Here is a 17,853-nt window from a genome sequence, read left to right as displayed (position 1 = left end):
ACTGTGACCTTTAAATCAGCCAAAGTCTCCATATTGTTAGTTAAAATACTGCAGTTGATAAAATGAGACTTGTAGTCGCTGCTGGAACAAAAATGTGTGTTGATTATTTTTACATATTTTGTAAAAAACAGCTGCCTGTTACACTGTGTGGACAGAAATGGGCCAAAATTACAATAAATCTAATAGAGTCCAATAGACGGTGATGTCATTTTAAACCCTTATAATAAAAGAAGCTGAACTCAGTTTGTTTTTCTACTGAAAGTCGACCCGTTTTTCCCCAAATCTGGGCTCTAAACTATAAACAGACGGCGTCTCTTCAGTGATCTGCTCTGGAAACATCACTTTTAGAGAACAACACAAAGAGCGTCGGAGATTTTTGGCTTTCAGCAGTAAATTGTGAGCGTATAGTGATATGTGGAGATCAGAAAACACACGTTCTGTTCATTTGAGGGGAGATTTTACCAAAAAAAACTAAAAATAAATTAAAAATTGCATTTTTTTCATGCAGTTACTCAAAAATTCGCCTCATAATTTGCTCATGTAAATTCTGACGGACAAGCCAAAATATATCCTGGAGAATAAGAGGTTATAAGTTAACCTGGTTCTACTGTAAAGTAAAAGTTTTGTTCCAACAGCGACAAAATATTAGACTTCAGTCATTTTGGGATTGGATCAGTTCATCATCATCAGTAATCCAAGTTTTACAAGTCTCCTCAGTGATAAAGTGACCTCAACATGAGTGAATTTCTACTAGGTTGTATTTTCTATAAACCTGTATGTTTGCATAACACACTGTCATATAATTGTGGTCAATATTTCTAAAAAGCTACAGTTTGATGATAAAAACACTGACATGGCCAATCTGGAGCGAAATGAAATCCCAGAGCAGCACCTGGAAACACAGAAACGACTGAATCCCGTCAGAAAAAGGCTTTACAGAGTCAAATCATCTGCTGGTTATTTCTATGGTAAATGCTTTATGAATGTAATTAGGGGGAAATTAGTATGTACTGCAGATATGGTGCAATAAAAGGCTTAAATCCGATCATTTACAGCATTTGTTAATATTTCTGCGCATCGTGAAGGAGTGTTTGGCTCTGATCTACTCAGTGCTCAGTCTTTTCTCCGTCAGCTGGGGAGCAAACGGGCCGACCAACCAGTTGAGCGGCGTGTTGTTCAGTAGATATTCTGTGACTCCGTCCAGAGACTGTCGCACCTGACAGGACGGGAGAGAAACAGCAGGTTACAGCAATAATAACAACTATGGGTTAATAAGTAATTATGGTGCAACTGTTGCTGACACAGGCATCAGTCTCCCTAATGAAGTGGCCAGTCAGCGTGTGTATATATGGAGATATCGCTGCTGTCAGAACAAAACCTTGCATCTCCATTTTTGTCATTTTTCAGTTTTTTTTATATTTTGGAAGCAACTGTCGGCCTTTACGTTGCTTCTAAATTTCATGATGAAAGGACAAAAAAAACAACCCAAAATGACGTAGAAAGACGTCTGGTTCCATTGACTTACACTGAAAGTAAAGTAGGTTTTTTCCTTCTCCTGTAAAGTTGCCGTTTTGGAGAAAAGAGGTTTTGATCCGACATATATATATATTATTTATATGTGGATTTGAATTAAATATAGTTATATCCAGATATACAGTCTGAGTTATCAAAGCTTTAAACTGCCTATTTCAGTTATTAAACTGTGCTGGTCTGTGACTTTTCAGACTAATTTCAAAGAGGCCCACAGAAACCCTTGTTCCTCTCTCTCTCCCTCTCTGTCTCTCTTTTTGTATGTATTTATGTACATACACATATATATATATATATATATATATATATATATATATATATATACACACACACACACACACACACACACACACACACACACACACACATATATACATAATATAATTATCTTTGCAAAAGCCTTTCTAGGGTGCTAGATCTCAGGATGTGGTAAGCTTCTTTATTGTCACTGCACTTTATCTCAGATCTAATGTTTTATTTTTCTGTTTGTGTAAAGCACTTTGACCTACCACTATGAAAGGTGACATGCAAATAAACGTGCGCTGACTTGTCTCACAATATCATAATAATAATAATAATAATAATAATAATAATGATGATAAGTTCAGTGTCTAAAGCACCATTCACATACCCAAGGCCACTTTACAATAAGGACTTAACATAATCACAGTAGAACGAAAATGAGAGAAGAAGAATGAAAGTACTGAGAAAACAGGAATGTTTTGAGGTGGACTTTGAAGAAGGACAAGGTGGAGCAGTTGTGAAATATAGTTCCATAGTCTAGGGGCCATGTTATATTTCACAGTGTATCTTCTGCGTGGTGATGCTGTTTGTACCTGTGTGAGCTGCTGACGGCTCTGCTGGAGCAACAGGGGTGTGAGGGTGCTGGTTTTGCCCAGAGAGGAGTGCAAGTCCTCGGCCGTGCGGCGGGCGTTCTGCAGCTGCTCCTGCACGGCTCCGGGGAGACCCTGCGTGCTGGACACTACACTCGCACAGGCCATCCGCAACTGCTCACTCAAGCCACGAACCATAGAGAGAGTTCGCCACTCCAGCTGCTGCAGAGCATGAACAGAATCAGAACAGCTTTATTTCAAACCACAAGGCATCGACGAGGAATTTAGCCCTTGTGAAACTGATGGTTGTGTGAACAGAGAGTAAACAAATAAAGGCAAATGAATACAAGCTACACCAGTCAGGCGTAACGTTCTGACCACCTCCTTGTTTCTACCCTCACTGTCCACTTTATCAGCTCCACTTACTGTATAGCTGCACTCTGTAGTTCTACAGTTACAGACTGTAGTCCATCTGTTTCTCTGATACTCTGTTACCCTGTTCTTCAGTGGTCAGGACCCCCATGGACCCTCACAAAGCAGGTACTATTTGGGTGGTGGATCATTCTCAGCACTGCAGTAACACTGACGTGGTGGTGGAGGAGGTGTGTGTTGTGCTGGTCTGAGTGGATCAGACACAGCAGTGCTGCTGGAGTGTTTAAACATTGTGTCCACTCACTGTCCACTCTATTAGACACTCCTACCTTGTCGGTCCACCTTGTAGATGTAAAGTCAGAGACGACAGCTCATCTGCTGCTGTCTGTGTTGGTCATCCTCTAGTCCTTCATCAGTGGTTACAGGACGCTGCCCACAGGACGCTGCCCACAGGACGCTGCCCACAGGACGCTGCTGGCTGGTGGACTATTCTGAGTCCAGCAGCAACAATGAGGTGTTTAAAAACTCCAGCAGCACTGCTGTGTCTGATCCACTAAGACCAGCACAACACACACTAACACACCACCACCACGTCAGTGTTACTGCAGTGCTGAGAATGATCCACCACCCAAACAGTACCTGCTCTGTGAGGGTCCATGGGGGTCCTGACCATTTACAGCATTCAGCAGAAGCTCTTATCCAGAGCGACTACCAGAAAGAGCTCTGTCTGTCTATCTATCTATCTACATTTACACTTACAGCATGTAGGAGGCGCTCTTATCCAGAAAGAGCTCTGTCTGTCTAGAGAAAGGATCTTTACTAGTTACCAACAGGTTAGAGAGAGAGACGGTCCTGAGCTCAGATACTGACAGAAACAGAGTCCCTGCAGATACAGAGAGAGAAAAGGAGCAGAGCTGAACACAGAACTCACTACAATATAAAACAACACACTACAACACACTACAGTACACTACAATACACTACAATACAATACAATACAATACACTACACCACAATACAATATAATACAACACACTACAATACACTACAATACAGTACAATACACTACAACACACTACACTACAATACACTACAACACACTACAATACAATACACTACAACACAATACACTACAATACACTACACCACAATACAATATAATACAACACACTACACTACAATACAGTACAATACACTACAACACACTACAATACACTACAACACACTACAACACACTACACTACAATACACTACAACACAATACACTACAACACAATACACTACAATACACTACAACACACTACAATACACTACACCACAATACACTACAATACACTACAACACACTACAATACACTACACTACAATACACTACACAAAGAGACGGTCTGCGTGTGAAGGCTGCGAGAGACTCTGCTGTTCAGACAGCCAGGGGGAGTTCATTCCCCCACCTGGGCTCCAGTACAGAGAACAGTCTCGACGCCCGTCTTCCACGCGCCTTGAAGGATGGCGGGTCAAGCCGAGCTGCACTCGAAGCTCGAAGGGCTCGTGGTCCAGTTCCAGATTTCACCATTACCATCAAGTCAGTAGGGGCTGGTCCATTTTGATGGGGTAAAAGGGGGTAACAGAGTATCAGAGGAACAGATGGACTACAGTCTGTAACTGTAGAACTACAGAGTGCAGCTATGCAGTAAGTGGAGCTGATAAAGTGGACAGTGAACGTAGAAACGAGGAGGTGGACTTAATGTCATGCCTGATCAGTGCAAATGCACACATTCATGTATACCAACACCTTTAGGAGAACCACTTTTGGTCCTATTAAAAGCTTTCAACAGAGGATTTTTTAAAGGGGAATTCCACCGATTTACAAAAACAAACAAAATCATTGTGGAGAAACTTACCGTGTTTGATGTCTTTACAGTGGTGGTGTTAGGAACCAGGGGTCCCAATGTCTACAACACAAATATAGACATTTTATTTACTATCCAGAACCACCAGTGAGCCTACACAAGTCTTCTGAGTTTATATATGTAATATAAGGTAAAATAGTGCTTCAGTTACAAAAAATAATTTTTTGGGGGGACTATTTTGCCTCCCAATGCCCTGCATGTATCCCTCCACCTTGACTGAGTTTTAAAAGTCTTCTCAAACCCATCATAAAATGATGTCTCAAACATCAGACGGCTCATTACATGGCATGGAGGAGCTTTCTGTGAGGGAGCTTTTAGAGGTGGACGTCTGGTTCCTATCACCACCACTGTGAACAGTTCTGACTCAGTAACTTTCAAAAATCGGTGTATGGTAAGAATGAGCATGAAGAACCTCCACATCATTAGATCTTCTCCTACCTCCCCCTGATCTTCCACCAAGGTAGTCTGTGCCTCCTCTGTCCCCTGCTCCTCCTCCTCTTTGGGCTGCCCCTCTTTCCACTCCTTCCAGCGCTTCAACAGCTGCTCTGGAGCGCCCCCTATCTGGCTGGCAGTGGTGCGGGCAGCGCGGGCGGCCTCCAGAAGGTCCAGCGTGCTGGTGATTTGGGTCACGGCTGCATGTGTGGCGTCCCGGGCGTTTCGGGCTTTGATCAGGGAGAGCTCCAGCGCTCGCTCTCTGACGCGGGCCGAGAGCTTACCCAGGCGGACGAAGTAGCTGGAGGCAGAGCTCAGAGCAGCACCGCCCTCTTCATTGGGCAGAGGCTCTGCCAGAGCAGCTGTAAACACACAAATAGAGAACATAACTGCTCTGATGAGGTTCTGAGGTGGTGGTTAATTGATCCAATATAGGTTGCTTAATTGCTGAAGTTGAATTAATAGCTAATAATAAAGGTTATTAATAAGAGCCTTTGGAAAACACTAACTATAAAAGAACTGTTGAACTGTTCTGTGATAGCAGTTTTATGTTTAGTTTGCGCTTAAAATACACACAAAAAAATACTGTAATACCTGAATTATTAAAAATAATAAATTCCTATCACCACCACTGTAAGGAAATCTGAACCATTTGACACCAAACATTGCTGTGAGGAGTTGATTGAGCATTAGTGAGGTCAGGTGCTGATGTTGGATGGTCAGTTGTGAATCACTCCAACTCATCCCAAAGGTGTTGGATGGAGCTCCATCACTCCAGAGAACACAGTTCCACTGCTCCACTGCTCCACAGCCCAATGCTGGGGGGCTTTACACCCCTCTAGCCCACACTCGGCATTGGACCTGGTGACCTTAGGCTCATGTGTGGCTGCTCCGTTCTATTGGTCAGTGCTTTTCCATGGAGATTATACAAGCTATGAACTGAACACCACCTTAAAGTAGCTGAATTTGCTCATTAGAAGGGCTGTCCGGATACTTTTGGGCATATTTAAAGTGCCTATGTTCCACACTTTTCTTGCTCAGAACAGTCATAATTAATTTCTACATGACCATTTTCCAGCCTCCTTTGAAACAGACTGTTACTGTTACTGATACACACCAATCAGGCGTTACATCCTGACCACCTCCTTGTTTCTACACTTTGTCCATCTTATCAGCTCCACTTACTGTATAGCTGCACTCTGTAGTTCTACAGTTACAGACTGTAGTCCATCTGTTTCTCTGATACTCTGTTACCCTGTTCTTCAGTGGTTATAGAGCTATGACACTAATATAGCTGACAAACACTGTAAGTCAATAGTCACCCAAATCTTCTCTGTAACTATGTCCCCAAACATTTTCTCTAAGTACTTTAACTGCATCCACCTCCACATTAAAGCACTACAGACGGTTTATTGTGAATTATACAAATGAGAAAAACGTCACCGTGTAGCCGTGAACAGCCTGTTTAGGCAGCTGTTGTGCGCCGAAATCTACTTCCCTTGTAGAATCTGACTTAACGTCGTGTTCGCCTGCATCGTGTTAACATAGTCATATACAAAAGTTTGGGCGCCCCCTGGCAAGTGTTTTGCTGCTTTGAAAGTAAGTGAAAATAAGTGTAAAGATAAAAGCAGTCTGGCACATGTACTATTATTATTTTTTTGCAAATTGTAGTAAACAATTTCTATTTTTTTGCAGAGCTAACCAAAAAAACCTACGAAAAAACCTATGAAATGTAAAGTGTGTTATGAGGCTTTGACGTCACATTTTATTTATTTATTCATAAATAATGAGTGGGATGAGTAGGGTACAACTGTGCAAATGATTATTATTATTATTCTCCATAGAACCATTTCTTTGAAACGTTGCTGAAGGTCACCTCACTTACACACAGGACTCACCCAATTCCTTCTCAGTAAGCGGAAGGTGCTGGTCCACCCAGTCCTCAGAGCGGGTCAGAGCCAGACCCACTCCGCTGCTGACCATCTGACCCAGACTGGTGCCCATGACCGTGTTAATGCCCTCATTTACGGCCGTACGGGTTATCTCCACACCCCCCAGAACTGCCCCCACCACCACGTCCTTCGCCCCCGTCACAGAATGGTACACCTTGTCCACTGTCTCAGACACCAGCTGCAGAAAGAAAGACAGAGTCGCGTCCACATTAACCCTTTAATGCCCACATCTGACATCCACTTCAAGGAAAGTTTCAGTTTCTTCAAACTGTGTGGTACTATGAACAACAACACCAACTACTACTACTAAAACAACAACTACTACAACAACTACTACAACTACTAAAACAACAACTACAACAACTACTACTACTACAACTACTAAAACAACAACTACAACTACAACAACAACTACTACTACTACTAAAACAACAACTACAACTACAACAACAACTACTACTACTACAACTACTAAAACAACAACTACAACTACTACTACCACTACTACTACAACTACTACTAAAACAAAAACAACAACTACCACTACTACTACAACTACTGCTACAACAACAACTACTACTACAACAACTAAAACAACTACAACTACTACAACTACTGCTACAACAACTAAAACAACTACAACTACAACAACTACTACTACTACAACTACTAAAACAACAACTACAACTACTACTACTACCACTACTACTACAACTACTAAAACAAAAACAACAACTACCACTACTACTACAACTACTGCTACAACAACTACTACTACAACAACTAAAACAACTACAACTACTACAACTACTGCAACTACAACTACAACAACTACTACTACAACTACTACTAAAACAACAACTACAACTACTACAACAATAACTACTACTACTACAACAACTAAAACAACAACAACAACTACTACTACTACAACTACTGCTACAACAACAACTACTACTACAACAACTAAAACAACTACAACTACTACAACTACTACTAAAACAACTACTACAACTACAACTACAACAACTACTAAAACAACAACTACAACTACTACAACAATAACTACTACTACTACAACAACTAAAACAACAACAACTACTACTACTACTACAACAACTAAAACAACAACTACAACTACTACAACTACTGCTACAACAACTACTACTACTACAACTACTACAACAACAACGACTACTACTACTACAACTACTACTAAAACAACTACTACAACAACAACGACTACTACTACTACAACTACTACTAAAACAACTACTACAACTACTGCTACTACTACTAAAAATCGGAGCTTGTGTATTGCCTTTCATGCATTTAACACGTAGCTCAGTAAGGTTGCAAATGCAAAACAAAGATAATTTTAATCACAAGACAAAAAATTCTTTATATAATACTTGTAAAGTATGAAATAATAGTTTTAATAGTTTAAATAATAAATATAAACTAAATATTAAGTATAATAAATAAAACAATAATAAAACACACAAAACAATAAAACGAGATGAGGAAAAACACAGAGTAATCAAATTTAGCAGTAAATAATCAGTAAAAGAGCTAATAAAGAATCTACACTGATCAGGCATAACACTCTGACCACCTCCTTGTTTCTGCGCTCACTGTCCAGTTTATCAGCTCCACTTACTGTATAGCTTCACTCTGTAGTTCTACAGTTACAGACTGTAGTCCATCTGTTTCTCTGATACTCTGTTACCCTGTTCTTCAGTGGTCAGGACCCCCATGGACCCTCACAGAGCAGGTACTGTTTGGGTGGTGGGGTCATCCTCAGCACTGTAGTAACACTGACATGGTGGTGGTGTGTTAGTGTGTGTTGTGCTGGTCTGAGTGGATCAGACACAGCAGTGCTGCTGGAGTTTTTAAACACCTCAGTGTCGCTGCTGGACTGAGAATAGTCCACCAACCAAAAATATCCTGCCAGCAGCGTCCTGTGGGCAGCGTCCTGTGGGCAGCGTCCTGTGGGCAGCGTCCTGTGACCACTGATGAAGGACTAGAGTCTGACCACCACAAACTGTGCAGCAGCAGATGAGCTGTCGTCTCTGACTTTACATCTACAAGGTGGAACGACGAGGTAGGAGTGTCTAATAGAGTGGACAGTGAGTGGACACTGCGTTTAGCAGCATTAGCACTCCTAGCTAAGCTCAGAACGCTCAGCTGTACCTTGTCTGCTGGCTGGTGTAAGATGGGAAGTTTTTCCTCCACTTTGTCCAGCCCTTTCATGGCATACTCATTCACCATGGCAACTGCAAAATAAATAAGTAAACAGACAAATGAGCAAATGAACTTGATACCAATCATACAAAAATGACTTATTACAATTATTACAATAAACATAGCTTATTTATTGAAAGTGTGGCCTTGCTGTTGTGCAAAATCTTGTTTTTACTCCATTTTAAAACATCCACTGTTCTTTACATTGGCTGAATATTTCTTGGTGGGTGGAGCAAAAATATAAACGGTCAAAAAAATTTACAGTAGAATCTTCTTACATTAACGTGCATTTCATCATTCTCTGAAAAGTTACTACATTATTATGACAGCAATGTCCAAAAGTTTGGAATCACCTGCCATATTTACAATTTTTTGTATTTTATACAGAGAAAAAGTGGAAGTGGATTTAAATATTACAAAATATTCACCAAAAGGTATTTCTGCATAGTTTTATCCAATATATTCTGTTAAAAAGAAGTGTATAAAATGTTACTAATATACTATAATTAAGTATTTGTTCTCATTCCATGATTTTGGAATGGGAAGGCCAACAAGCTCATTAACATTCTCAAGAAATGATGGTTCTCCAAGGGTTCCTTCACACTTAATTGGTCCTTTGCATGGCGAAATGGTTCTTTAGATTGACAGAGAATGTGTTGTAGGTGGTTCTACATAGCACCACCAAAAAAAGAGTTCTTCCACTGTAACAAGATTGATGTCGTAACAACAGCAGCTTCTATACAGAAACCTACACAACACGTTCTCCATCAATCTGAAGAACTACACTATACTGCCAAAAGTATTCGCTCGTCTGGCTTCACACGCATATGAACTTGAGTGACATCCCATTCTTAATCCAGAGGGTTTAATATGATGTCGGCTCACCCTTTGCAGCTATAACAGCTTCAGCTCTTCTGTGAAGGCTTTCCACAAGGGTTAGGAGTGTTTATGGGAATTTCTGACCGTTCTTCCAGAAGCGCATTTGTGAGGTCAGACACTGATGTTGGACGAGAAGGCCTGGCTCACAGTCTCCACTCTAATTCATCCCAAAGGTGTTCTATGGGGTTGAGGTCAGGACTCTGTGCAGGCCAGTCAAGTTCTTCCACACCAAACTGGCTCATCCACGTCTTTATGGACCTGCTTTGTGCACTGGTGTGCAGTCGTGTTGGAGCAGGAAGGGGCCGTCCCCAAACGGTTCCCACAAAGTTGGAGCGTGAAATTGTCCAAAATCTCTTGGTGCTCAAGCTTTAAGGGTTCCTTTCAGTGGAACTAAGGGGCCGAGCCCAACTCCTGAAAAACAGCCCCACACCATGATCCCCCCTCCACCAAACTTTACACTCGGCACAATGCAGTCAGACAAGTACCGTCTCTTGGCAACCGCCAAACCCAGACTCTTGCATCGGATTGCCAGACGGAGAAGCGTGATTGGTCACTCCAGAAAACACGTCTCCACTGCTCTAGAGTCCAGTGGCGGCACTTTACACCACTGCATTCCACGCTTTGCATTGTGCTTGGTGATGTAAGGCTTGGATGCAGCTGCTCGGCCATGGAAACCCATTCCATGAAGCTCTCTACGCTGTTCTTGAGCTGATCTGAAGGCCACATGAAGTTTGGAGGTCTGTAGTGATTGACTCTGCAGAAAGTTGGTGACCTCTGCGCTCTATGCCCCTCAGCATCTGCCATTTTACGTGGCTGACCACTTTGTGGCTGAGCTGCTGTCGTTCCCAATCGCTTCCACTTTGTTATAATCCCACTGACAGTTGACTGGAATATTTAATAGTGAGGAAGTGCTAAAGAAACCCTGAAGAACCATCGTTGTTAAGAGCGTAGGTGTGATGGTCAGGTGTCTGCATACTTTTGGCCATTCATTAAAACTCATTAAACATGGGTGTAGACAAAGCTGTGCAGTTTCTACCACATTATTATCTTGGCTTTCAGGTGCTGCACCCGAGTTACTCAGTGTCTTTAAGTGACAAAACACAGAGCAGTGTATTATAGTGATTGGGAAGTTTGTGAGGTTGGAGTGGAGTCTCACTCTGTGGCTCCAGTCTGTCCAGTATGGGTTTGGTCCCCGTGCTGGCTGCCGCTCCCAGCGTGCGGACTCCGCTCTCGGCCGCGTCCATGACCCCTCTGAGGAGCGGGATGTTGTCTTTAGTGCTACTGTAGGCGCTGGACACCGCGCCACACGCTGAGCTGACCAGAGGCAGGTTACTGACCCGAGACATCAAACTCTACAGACCAGAGAACATTACACTTTAAAAGCACTCAGATATACAACAAGCGACTCTGCTATATGTTTAAACTTTTCAGATATTTCTCTTAATGTCTTGATTTTACTGATGCTGTTGCTGGAGAACGTCTAGGCCTTCAAGGAGAGAAGAACGATTTCTGGGAACTTTGTGTTAAGGCCCAGTTTAGGGCCAGGCAGTAACAGAGAATGAGTGTGGGCTCTCTCCCCAGACCTGCTGCCAGACCAGACACTGGACACCAAGTAAATGAACAAACTGCAGGTTTATTTAGACTTTGGCAGTGGTGGACAGTAACTGAGTAACTGAGTAAATGTAATTAGTTTCTGTACTTTAGTATTTTTGTGTATCTGTACTGAAGTTTCTCCGTTCTGGACTTTTTCCTTTCACTCCACTACATTTCAGAGTCTAATATCCGACTTTTTCCTCCTACATTCTGAGAAATCTGTCGTTCCTTTCGGTTTATGGACCAAGGGATCGGGGGCTTAAAGCAGTGATTTAGAGAGAGTTTTCAGAGTGAACTTTGCTCTACCATTTTATGATGACCCTTTCTGCTCTGACAATTTCAGCCCAGAATGGCTTAAATGTTTTTTTCTGGCTGGACTCACCTGCTGATCCTGAGCGGCAGCTGGTGTTTCTGTCTCCATCTGACTTGATTTTTCACTCTCTGACATTGTGAACCAAGATAACCTGATAATAGACAGGAAAGTAAGTGCAATACAGGTATAAATGAGGGGAAAAAGACGGCACAACAAATCATATTTTCATCGTTATTGTAATATGAGTTTCCACGATAAACACATCATTAAGAGCTGCGATGGCAGAACAGATCAAATTACCTCAGGTTTGCAGAGATCATTACATTGCCAGCATTAACTTTTAGAAGCCTAATGAGCACTTCTCAGAGCTGGGACTGAACGCTGCTCTCCCACGAGTGACTTAACAACTAGGCTAAACAGGCAATAACAAAGCAAAAGGCATCAAACGTTAGGATTGTTTTCACACCCAGCATTGTGTTGTAGGCATGTGAGACTCTAGTGGCTACTGTCACAAACAAACAAACAAATAAAAAAATCCTTTATAGAAAAGCTGTTGAGGTAATGTTGACTGTTTCTCAGCCTTTCAATGCACAAAAATACTCAGTTTTGATGTGAGCAGCTGTCAGTGTTTTGTTTCTTTTTACAACCCCATTTCCAAAAACATTGGGACGCTGTGCAAAATGTACATAAAAACAAAATGCAATGATGTGCAAATCAACTAAACCCTATATTTGATTGAAAATAAAGACAAAATATCAAATGTTGAAACTTTTTTTTTTTTTTTAAATACTTGCCCATTTTGCATTTGATGCCAACAACACATTGCAAAAAGTTGGGACAGAGGCAACAAAAGGCTGGTAAAGTTGTGTAATACTAAAAAAAACAGAATAACGTTTCTCAGTGCAAAACAGCAAAGAACATTTGCTTTTCATCGTCTGCGGTACATAATATCATTAAAGACTCAGAGAATCTGGAAATCATTGTATGTAAGGGACGAGGCCAAAAACCAGTATTAGCTGGCCGTGATCTTTGGGCCCTCAGGCAGCACTGCATTAATAACAGACATGACTCTGTAGTGGAAATCACTGCATGGGCTCAGAAACACTTCTGAAAACCACTGACTGTTCATCACTGCATCCACAAACGCTGTTAAACTCTAAAACACAAAGAAGAACCCAAATATAAACAGGATCCAGAAACGCTGCCACCTTCTCTGGGCCTGAGCTCATTTACAATGGACTGAGGGGAAGTGGAAAAGTGTCCTGTGGTCCAACAAATCAACATTTGAAATTCTTGGAAATCATTGTTATCAGTGCTCAGTTCAAAAGCCAGTATTCATGATGGTTTAGTGGGACATTAGTGCACATGGCATGAGTGACGTGCTCATCTGTGAAGGCACCACTAAAGCTGAATGATATACACGTGTTTTAGCAACAGCTGCCATCCAGATGACGTCTTTTTCAGGGAAGGCCTTGATTATTTCAGCAAGACGATGTCAAACCACATTCTGCAGGTATTACAGCAGCATTGCTCCGTATTAAGAGACCAGGTGCTAAACTGACTTGTTTGCAGTCCAGACTGGTCACCACTGAGAACATTATGAAATGAAAAATACGACAAATGAGCCCCTGAAACTGCTGAAGAGCTGAAATCCTGTATCAAACAAGAACAGGAAAACATTTTCAGCATCTCCTCAGTTCCCAAACACTTACTGTTATAGACGAGGAACGTTTATTGGAACATATTTTTGGCATCAAATTCAAAATGGGCCCATATTTAAAAAAAAATAAATAAAATAGCTCAGTTTCAACATTTGTTGTATTTGTATTATTTTTCTTTAAAAATATGGTTTACATGATTTGCACATCACTATATTTTAATTTACATTTTGCCCAGCGTCCCAACGTCTTTTTGGAAATGGGGTTGAATTTTGATAAATAGTGGTGCTCTTATAATTTAGTATCCTGCTGTTTGCATAAAGGAGAGGTTAGTTTGATTTCTGCTCACATGGGCAAAAAGTCTGCACTATTATAATACTAATGTACCGCATCACATTATCAAACATCACATTTTATGATAAGCCCTTCAACACAATATATTGTTTGTTAATCTGTTAATGCAGAAGACTGAAATATGCAAATGAAGTATTTATATCACAACAAATTCACTGTGAGCGTCTGGAAGAATGCTGTGCTGAAATGACCTTAGTCAAATGTGTCAGTCACCTGGACGCGAATAATCGAAACGATTATTTTATTGATTACGTTTGCAGTCATGTAATCTGTAATCTGGTGGATTACATTCCTTAAACAATCATTCCTGAAATGGTCACATGAGGGGTCAAAGTGTAGAGTGATCTCAGATAAGCCCCCCATAAACATAAGAGAGTGGTCTATGCAGTGAAGAGGACCTCATTCATCTCATTCATCACATGAACAAACTGCCTGTTTTCAGACCCTCACGCTCCACGTCATATTCATATTACTGTTATTTATCTCTCTGTACGGGATTCTGTTGATGTTATCACTCAGGCTAACAATACAGACTGAACAACCATTCTAACCATTCCGGATCAAAATTCTTCAAATCTTACTAAAGAAACTCCACAGACATCTTAAAGTTTAGTAAGAACTACGCAAACATTTTGAAATCTAAAAAATTACAGAAAAGCAGATTTCTACAGTAACACTTATAACACAGTCCACTGACTGCAGAGTGTGTGTGTGTGTGTGTGTGTGTGTGTGTGTGTGTGTGTGTGTGTGTGTGTGTGTGTGTGTGTGTGTGTGTGTGTATATATGTGTGAAATTTGTAAATGTGAATGATCACAAGATCATAAGATCTTCCCAGCATGTGAGGGAATCAGACAGAGAGTTCTTTCTGTGATCAAGCCAGACTGGAAAGTTAGAGAGAGAGAGAGTGGCTGACAGAGAGAGAGAGAGAGAGAGAGAGAGAGAGAGAGAGAGAGAGAGAGAGAGAGAGAGAGAGAGAGTGACTGACAGAGAGAGAGAGAGAGAGAGAGAGAGAGAGAGAGAGAGAGAGAGAGAGAGAGAGAGAGTGAGTGACTGACAGAGAGAGAGAGAGAGAGAGAGAGTGAGTGACAGAGAGAGAGAGAGAGTGAGTGACAGAGAGAGAGAGTGAGAGAGTGAGTGACAGAGAGAGAGAGAGAGTGAGTGACAGAGAGAGAGAGTGAGAGAGTGAGTGACAGAGAGAGAGAGTGAGAGAGAGAGAGTGAGAGAGAGAGTGACTGACAGAGAGAGAGAGAGTGAGTGACAGAGAGAGAGAGTGAGAGAGAGAGAGAGAGAGAGAGAGAGAGAGAGAGAGAGAGAGAGAGAGAGAGAGAGAGAGAGTGAGAGAGAGAGAGAGAGAGAGAGAGAGAGAGAGAGAGTGAGAGTGAGAGAGAGAGAGAGACTGAGAGAGAGAGAGAGAGAGAGAGAGAGAGAGAGAGAGAGAATGTTGGGGGAAGGTTCTAAACAGGAACTCAAATGTAATTAAAAAGCAGAAATCAAGGTCAATTTGATAAAAATATTAAATATTAACGAGAAGCAGAAAAATTCCTTAAAACAGAGCAGATAATGAACTTTTTGTTTTCTAACACACTCTGAGAATATTTAACGTGCATGATGATCATGACTGAGTTTCTTTAAATAAACTCAAATAATCAAAAGTTTCTTTAGTTTTTTCACTAGTCATCCCGTGTGACGGGGAGACTGTATAATTATCCATACACCAGCTTGTCGGTCAGATGGTGTGACTGAGCTCAGAGCTCACGGACCAAATTAAAGCATCAGACACGGATGTTAAAGTCCAACAGCTTCCAGTCAGTGACATGATTTTACTTGCCACCATTCACGAACGTGAAAACCTGCCAGACACGCTGCGTCACCAAAACATGACCTGAGTGCTGACAGCTCAGCAAGCAAAGTCCAGTCTTAATCATCCCACAGCCTGAGTCAGTAAGGAGGAGCACTTGAGGTTAAACCTCAGCACAGACTCTCACAGACGTTCAGACACAATCACTGGATTAGAAATAAATAACCTAATAATAACATCACAATCTGAAAATGAGAAATATGACATATATTGAATGTGTTTGTTACTCGGTGGTCTGCTGGACCCACCACATTACTGTATTTTATTAGATTAAGATGATGTGACTCTTATTCGTCCCACAACGGGGAAATTTCACCTCCTCATTGAACCCACCTGTGAAGCGAAACACCACATACACACTAGTGAGCACACACACACTAGGGGGCAGTGAGCACACTTGCCCAGAGCGGTGGGCAGCCCTATCCACAGTGCCTGGGGAGCAGTTAGGGTTTAGGTGTCTTGCTCAAGGTCACCTCAGTCTTGTACTGTCAGCCCTGGGGGTATCAAACCGGCAACCTTTCAGTTACAGGGTTGGTTCCCTAACCTCCAGCCCACGACTGCCCCCTACTTTCAATCAGTACAGCCAAAATGTGTATGTAATATGTAAAAATACCAGATGTTTAAACTACCAAGTGGCCAGAATAAAGTTCTCGTTTAGCAGCTGTAGCCAGTCAGCAGCCTACACACACACACACACACACACACACACACACTAACAGTCTACTTCTTCTGATCATACATTTAATAAAAAATGTAATTATTCAAACGAATACAACGAAGACGTGTGAACCATTTCACACCAAACCGCTCTGAATCTCTCTGTTTACACCTCGAACACTGGTATTAAGCAGAATTCATGAAAGGTTGGTGGCGCTGTACAAAGCATACAGACCATGACTGTAAAACAGCTGGTTAGGGGAAGTTGTGTCGACCCTTACGAAACAATTCTGGAATATTACTGCGGAAATTTCTACAGGATTCCTAAAAAACAATCAGACGCCAAAATTCAGACACTTGCTGTAGTTTAATACAGGAGACTATGTTATAGAGTGCTATAGAGGCCTCATAGCACATTATAGAAATCCCTTATAAAGCTTCTCACTACCACGGTTCTTTTATTTTGTGAGGAATGGACACTGGTCACCGTCAGTCATTCCCACTGTCTTCTCACTGCCACACAGCTGCTCAACTTTGGCCTACTGCCCTTTCCCTACACTTTCATTGTCCCTTCCTCTGGACCAAGCAGCAGTTAGACTGCAAACCAAAAGCTGCGGCTAGAAATTCTGAGACTTCCTCTAATAAATAAGACCCCAAATCTCAGAATCGGGACAGAACTTGGATGTTAGAAGGCTGCTGTTAGCTTATTAGCTTGCTGAGTCCACTCCCCCTGAGAGAAATGAGCAGACTAACCTCTCCAGCAATGAAAAACTGAGAACAGCTCACTTTGAACCCACTCAGCACTCATTCCTCTCCTTAATCCCCCCTAAGAGCGGCGTGACTGTCACCGACCTGTCGGTGTGGAGTGCAGTGTCCTCTGCTCTGCTGCTGAACTGTGATTAAGCCTCTGCTAGTAGGAATAAATAGGCCAAGTTTAGGCGGAGTTCCCACTACACCAATCACTCTCAGCTCCAGGGTTGTGAAACAGGCTCCATGCTTGTAGTATTCACTGATAGTGCTGAGGGCTATTAACCCCTTGAGCTCGGGATCAATGGTGTTACTGATCTTAACCTCTTCTTCTCCAGGGTGCAGTTTGGTGTGTCCATCTGAATTTTCGTGACCAGATCGTAAGGCCAATTTTTCAGTAACTGCATGAAATAAATGTTATATTTAAAATTGTTATTATATTTATTTATTTATTTTGTAAAAGCCCCTCAAATGAACAGAACGTGAGTTTTCTGATCTCCACATGTCACTATATGCTTATAA

General features: G+C 41.7%; 1 protein-coding gene across 4 annotated transcripts; it reads right to left on the bottom strand.

Moving 5' to 3' along the window:
- Window positions 1-394: 394 nt before the first annotated feature.
- On the bottom strand, window positions 395-17,573 carry plin3 (perilipin 3). Of its 4 annotated transcripts, XM_037535715.1 has the most exons (10): window positions 17,437-17,457; window positions 12,358-12,469; window positions 12,127-12,208; window positions 11,308-11,503; window positions 9,222-9,304; window positions 6,975-7,206; window positions 5,083-5,438; window positions 4,636-4,686; window positions 2,367-2,585; window positions 395-1,216 (listed from the first exon to the last, which is right to left on the bottom strand). In XM_037535715.1, exons 2-10 carry the CDS (start codon window positions 12,375-12,377, stop codon window positions 1,103-1,105), a joined length of 1,353 nt encoding a protein of 450 aa, XP_037391612.1. In that variant the 5' UTR covers window positions 12,378-12,469; window positions 17,437-17,457; the 3' UTR covers window positions 395-1,102. The 4 variants fall into 4 exon arrangements, with proteins under 4 accessions (XP_037391612.1, XP_037391613.1, XP_017540283.2 ...); XM_037535716.1 differs by lacking the exon at window positions 12,358-12,469 and having other exon boundaries at window positions 17,437-17,573; XM_017684794.2 differs by lacking the exon at window positions 4,636-4,686.
- Window positions 17,574-17,853: the final 280 nt, after the last annotated feature.

Source organism: Pygocentrus nattereri, chromosome 28 (genome assembly GCF_015220715.1).
Source record: "Pygocentrus nattereri isolate fPygNat1 chromosome 28, fPygNat1.pri, whole genome shotgun sequence".
Lineage (NCBI taxonomy): Eukaryota > Metazoa > Chordata > Actinopteri > Characiformes > Serrasalmidae > Pygocentrus > Pygocentrus nattereri.
The sequence above is the reverse complement of the archived record's forward strand: the minus strand, read 5'-3'. Positions and strand labels throughout refer to the sequence as shown.